The sequence below is a fragment of the Musca vetustissima genome, unplaced genomic scaffold (genome assembly GCF_032173495.1).
Source record: "Musca vetustissima isolate MV318-11 ecotype Yass unplaced genomic scaffold, APGP_CSIRO_Mvet_v1 utg19382, whole genome shotgun sequence".
Classification (NCBI taxonomy): Eukaryota; Metazoa; Arthropoda; class Insecta; order Diptera; family Muscidae; genus Musca; species Musca vetustissima.
In genome coordinates, this window is record NW_026886954.1 from 15,162 (window position 1) to 21,645 (window position 6,484).

The 6,484-nt window shown below is 38.7% G+C and overlaps 1 protein-coding gene across 1 annotated transcript; it reads left to right on the forward strand.

Annotated features, from left to right (window-relative positions):
* Positions 1-2,967: 2,967 nt before the first annotated feature.
* LOC133334437 (probable antibacterial peptide polyprotein) lies at positions 2,968-6,267 on the forward strand (the record flags this gene model as incomplete). Its single annotated transcript, XM_061542733.1, has 1 exon — positions 2,968-6,267. A coding segment is annotated over one exon (3,300 nt), but the record flags the coding sequence as incomplete, so codon positions are not given.
* Between the last annotated feature and the right edge of the window lie 217 nt (positions 6,268-6,484).

The window sequence follows — 6,484 nt, forward strand, 5'->3', positions numbered from 1 at the left end:
CACCTTTTTTAAAAGGATCGGTTAAGAACCGCGGATGTGCCTCCACAATCGATTTTGGATAAAATACGCATATAATTCGCGTATCGATATATTTTTGACCTATTTTCACACAGATTCGTGAATATGATAACACAAGAATGAATGTATGTGAAACCAATTCGAAGAAAAACGCGATTATATACGCGAATTTGTCAAAATAGGTTTTTGCAGTTTTTCCCACATTCATGGTACCTATATCCGCCGTTTTATTGGGCGGAATTGAACATGGATGGGCTCATTAGATCAGGCACGTAAAAAAACTAAAATCACGCGGGGTTCCACAGAATTTGAATGGACTTTCTTAATTTTAGACTCAAAAAATATGTTTTTTATAAAAATTTACGCACCAAATTTTCGACTTTGGAACCCAATTGCAAAGAAGCTACGGTGAGCACATTCATGAGATATACACTAAACGAAGCAAAATCATGAGTTCTACAATCCTATAATCAGTTTAGTCCATTATCTGGATGCGCATCCTAATTATAAGAAAAATTCAAAAAACACCGAAAATCCGGCTTCAAAATGTCAGCATCCAGTTTGGGTGGATGCAGTGATTATATCGAAAAATTCTACATTAGAACCATATTGTCCATGGGATATTCTGCAACTTAGTCACTGATCACATGTGCGTGCGTTGTGTAGTTTATCCACAAATCAGGAAGGAACACAAAAAAACTCGTTAGCTTCAACATATTTTCACCCATTTTTTTACATTACCACCATCACAGCTTCCGACCAACTTATTATTTATTACCAATATTTTAAGATTTTGACAAAAACATTTTATTTTATAGAAATGAATTTATATTATATGCAATATGTTTATATTTCGCGAGTTATAACCTTGCAAACCTCAGCTTCAAGGAATTTAAAAGATTTTTGTAATTTCCCATATAAATAACAGCTTTGAAATTAAAGTACTCATTTCTCTATACATGAAGCCATGTTCATAAATGAAAATGGCCTTCAATGTTATTCGACAACAAATCCCTAAGGCATTTGAGTTGAAGTATTTACGTTTGCTATTATGATATTAATAAATTTTAAATTATTTCAGGCTCAATGGAAAGTATTATATGTACATATGGTCACATATCAGCAAACTGTCTTAAGATCAATGAACTTCAATACATCGCATCGATGAATCGATTATACAACTAAATCAATTGACCATGAAATATTATATTTATTGCTAACAAACTGAAATACAAAAAATAAATCATACATTGACTGAATTTGACTGATCCGAAATTTAATTTACGCATATCAAAATTTATTTATCCGGGCGACATGAGCTATTCATAGATTTGCAATTTTTTCTTAAAAAATTAAAGCCGGGAAGGGACTCCGAATATTAGGACACCGTTATATGGAATAACCTCCATACAAAATATCTAAAATTAATAGGGGCTCCTAGGAGAACAATTATGTTATAATAGGACTTTAAACATACAGAAAAATACGTGAGAAAAATATGAATGAAATTTTTTAAATATCTAATAGTGGGGCTACCGTTATATGGGGCTATAATAAAACGGACATCAATATTGATAGTTTTTGGTAGAGAGATGAGAATATAAAATACCAAATTACAACCAATTTGGTTAAAAAAAATTCCCAAAATTCTCAAAATACCTATTTGGGCCAATATGATTAATTTTTAGTGCGGAGATGTGGTGGCAACGCTATGAGAACCCAAAATACCAAATTACAGCCAATATGATTGAAAAAGTACCATATTATGCGGGCTACCTTTAAACGTGGTTCAATATTAATAATTACAGTCAATTTGGTTGGAAAACGTATTCGAAATCCCCAAAATACCGAATTTCGGGTGTAGCGTTATATGGAGGCTACCCTGAAGCTAGGGTATATATTTATGATTTTTCAAAATGTTATTCTAAGTAGATTTTTAAAATGAAGTATCAGTCTATCATATTTCCTTTCGCAGTTTACAACATATGCAAAAACACATAATATTACCCTGTGCCACAGTGTTGGATACAATGGCTTAATACACGTACCGTTATCATCATCATATCTTACTTGTGTACTTGCTTTCGACGTGTTAATAAAAACTAGACACGAATGGAAAAGCGGAATCAATTACGAGCAGCAGCTTTGCTAAGGGAAGCACAGAATTTCATACTTCCGTATTGTGTCCGCATCAAGGTGTGAGTAAAACCATTCTCATGACTTCATATATGTTGTTGTTGTTGCTGTTGTTAATAAACTTACATACAATTGCAATAGCTCTCAAGCTTTATACTTTAACAATAACACAAAGAATAAAAAACGTTTTGTATAAGGGCGCTATGTGGGTACCCTCTTACCATCTCAGCAGAATCAGAGCAACAAGTAGGCACGACATGCTAGACATGGCTGGTATCGTCGGGCAAGATGCTTGAGAACTCAAGTGGTGTATACTTTTTAAGCACCAACACCGTATTCAGATGTACACAAGAGTTCGCCACAAAAATGTACGGTTTATGATTGCCAACCCGAGGTGGTGGTATCAATGCTGTGCTGCTGTGTATACGAGCGTCTATACGATTGTGTATACATGTATGAAATCTGTCTTCAGTGTTTTTGTTTTTTTTTCTTTGTAAATTAAATATACTTTTTTCACTGCACTTTAAACAAATTGTCTGTTCTCACTTCAGCAACATAATTTTGCTATCTCATCCTTCGTTGAATATTATCTTCCGGTTTCACTGGTAAACTATTTCCCATTAAGAGCAAACGCAAATATTGAATTATATATAAACCGATAATTTAACTATCGAAATCATTCAGCAATTGGTATTCACTTATTCAACATATCATTCGAAAATTAAGACTTATTAGCAATGGTGGGTATAACATTTTCAAAATATTGTTTCGCTTTCAAAAAATAAATAAAACTTGATCTATTTGAATTTTTAGAAAATCTTTGGCTTATTAGGTCTTGCAACATTGGCTTCTGCTGCAATTATCCCATATAATGGGGTAAGGCTGCAGTCTGATATCACCGATGTGTCGACAAGTGAACCCATTGAAAATGCTGAAACGACCATTCTAAATGATGAAGGATATAAATATAAAACCGTACGCCGTTTGAAATACCGCCAACGTCGCGATGTGTCCGAAATCGCTAACGAGTATTTACCACCAAGCGACGAAACTGTTACTGAGGATGATGCTGAAGTGAAATCCGAAGAGGAACCCCAAGAGTCAGCGGTGTTGGGTGCCGATGGCTATGAATACAAAACTGTTCGTCGTTTGAAATATCGTCAACGTCGTGATGTGTCTGAAATCGCTAACGAATATTTACCACCAAGTGACGAAACTGTAACTGAAGCTGTTGCTGAAGTAAAATCTGAAGAAGACCCTCAAGATTCCGCTGTTTTGGGTGCTGATGGTTATGAATACAAAACTGTTCGTCGTTTGAAATACCGTCATCGTCGTGACGTCTCTGAAATCGCCAACGAATACTTGCCCCCTAGTGAAGAGGCAGTTACTGAAACTCTTGCTGAAGTAAAATCCGAAGAGGAACCCCAAGATTCCGCTGTTTTGGGTGCTGATGGTTATGAATACAAAACAGTTCGTCGTTTGAAGTACCGTCAACGTCGTGATGTGTCCGAAATCGCCAACGAAAACTTACCACCCAGTGAGGAAACTACTACCGAAGCTGTTGCTGAAGTAAAATCCGAAGAAGAACCCCAAGATTCCGCTGTTTTGGGTGCTGATGGTTATGAATACAAAACTGTTCGTCGTTTGAAATACCGTCAACGTCGTGATGTATCTGAAATCGCCAACGAATACTTGCCACCCAGTGAGGAGACTGTTACTGAAGCTGAAGTAAAAACCGAAGAAGAACCTCAAGATTCTGCTGTTTTGGGTGCTGATGGTTATGAATACAAAACTGTTCGTCGTTTGAAATACCGTCAACGTCGTGATGTGTCCGAAATCGCCAACGAATACTTGCCACCCAGTGAGGAAACTACTACCGAAGCTGATGCTGAAGTAAAATCCGAAGAAGAACCCCAAGATTCCGCTGTTTTGGGTGCTGATGGTTATGAATACAAAACTGTTCGTCGTTTGAAATACCGTCAACGTCGTGATGTCTCCGAAATTGCCAACGAATACTTGCCCCCTAGTGAAGAGGCAGTTACCGAAGCTGTTGCTGAAGTAAAATCCGAAGAAGAACCCCAAGATTCCGCTGTTTTGGGTGCTGATGGTTATGAATACAAAACTGTTCGTCGTTTGAAATACCGTCAACGTCGTGACGTCTCTGAAATCGCCAACGAATACTTGCCACCCAGTGAGGAAACTACTACCGAAGCTGTTGCTGAAGTAAAATCCGAAGAAGAACCCCAAGATTCCGCTGTTTTGGGTGCTGATGGTTATGAATACAAAACTGTTCGTCGTTTGAAATACCGTCAACGTCGTGATGTATCTGAAATCGCCAACGAATACTTGCCACCCAGTGAGGAAACTACTACCGAAGCTGTTGCTGAAGTAAAATCCGAAGAAGAACCCCAAGAATCCGCTGTTTTGGGTGCTGATGGTTATGAATATAAAACTGTTCGTCGTTTGAAATACCGTCAACGTCGTGATGTCTCCGAAATTGCCAACGAATACTTGCCACCCAGTGAGGAAACTACTACCGAAGCTGTTGCTGAAATAAAATCCGAAGAAGAACCCCAAGATTCCGCTGTTTTGGGTGCTGATGGTTATGAATACAAAACTGTTCGTCGTTTGAAATACCGTCAACGTCGTGATGTATCTGAAATCGCCAACGAATACTTGCCCCCTAGTGAAGAGGCAGTTACCGAAGCTGTTGCTGAAGTAAAATCCGAAGAAGAACCCCAAGATTCCGCTGTTTTGGGTGCTGATGGTTATGAATACAAAACTGTTCGTCGTTTGAAATACCGTCAACGTCGTGATGTGTCTGAAATCGCCAACGAATACTTGCCACCCAGTGAGGAAACTACTACCGAAGCTGTTGTTGAAGTAAAATCCGAAGAAGAACCCCAAGATTCCGCTGTTTTGGGTGCTGATGGTTATGAATACAAAACTGTTCGTCGTTTGAAATACCGTCAACGTCGTGACGTCTCTGAAATCGCCAACGAATACTTGCCACCCAGTGAGGAAACTACTACAGAAGCTGTTGCTGAAGTAAAATCCGAAGAAGAACCCCAAGATTCCGCTGTTTTGGGTGCTGATGGTTATGAATACAAAACTGTTCGTCGTTTGAAATACCGTCAACGTCGTGATGTGTCTGAAATCGCCAACGAATACTTACCACCCAGTGAGGAAACTACTACCGAAGCTGTTGTTGAAGTAAAATCCGAAGAAGAACCCCAAGATTCCGCTGTTTTGGGTGCTGATGGTTATGAATACAAAACAGTTCGCCGTTTAAAATACCGTCATCGTCGTGATGTGTCTGAAATCGCCAACGAATACTTGCCCCCTAGTGAAGAGGCAGTTACCGAAGCTGTTACTGAAGTAAAATCCGAAGAAGAACCCCAAGATTCCGCTGTTTTGGGTGCTGATGGTTATGAATACAAAACTGTTCGTCGTTTGAAATACCGTCAACGTCGTGATGTATCTGAAATCGCCAATGAATACTTGCCTCCTAGTGAAGAGGCGGTTACCGAAGCTGTTGCTGAAGTAAAATCCGAAGAAGAACCCCAAGATTCTGCTGTTTTGGGTGCTGATGGTTATGAATACAAAACTGTTCGTCGTTTGAAATACCGTCATCGTCGTGACGTCTCTGAAATCGCCAACGAATACTTGCCTCCTAGTGAAGAGGCGGTTACCGAAGCTGTTGCTGAAGTAAAATCCGAAGAAGAACCCCAAGATTCCGCTGTTTTGGGTGCTGATGGTTATGAATACAAAACAATTCGTCGTTTGAAATACCGTCAACGTCGTGATGTGTCGGAAATTGCCAACGAATACTTGCCCCCTAGTGAAGAGGCAGTTACCGAAGCTGTTGCTGAAGTAAAATCCGAAGAAGAACCCCAAGATTCCGCTGTTTTGGGTGCTGATGGTTATGAATACAAAACTGTTCGTCGTTTGAAATTCCGTCAACGTCGCGATGTCTCCGAAATTGCCAAGGAATACTTACCACCCAGTGAGGAGGATGTTACCGAAGCTGTTGAAGGACCCCAAGATTCCGCTGTTTTAGGTGCTGATGGTTATGAATACAAAACTGTTCGTCGTTTGAAGTTCCGCCAGTAATTAAGTGCCCACTTCAAGAATTAATTTTTTGTCAATTTTATTGTTATTTACATATATTTGATCGTGTTGAACCGCTTGTTATTGAATAAAGTCAGTGTTGATTTTAATGTCTCCAAAATATTTTAAATTGTAGTGTTTGGCGGGTTATTTGGGATACCATTTGTATTTTGTTTTTGCAAAATAGTCAGGCTTAATCCCAGTTTGTTGTTTTTATAAA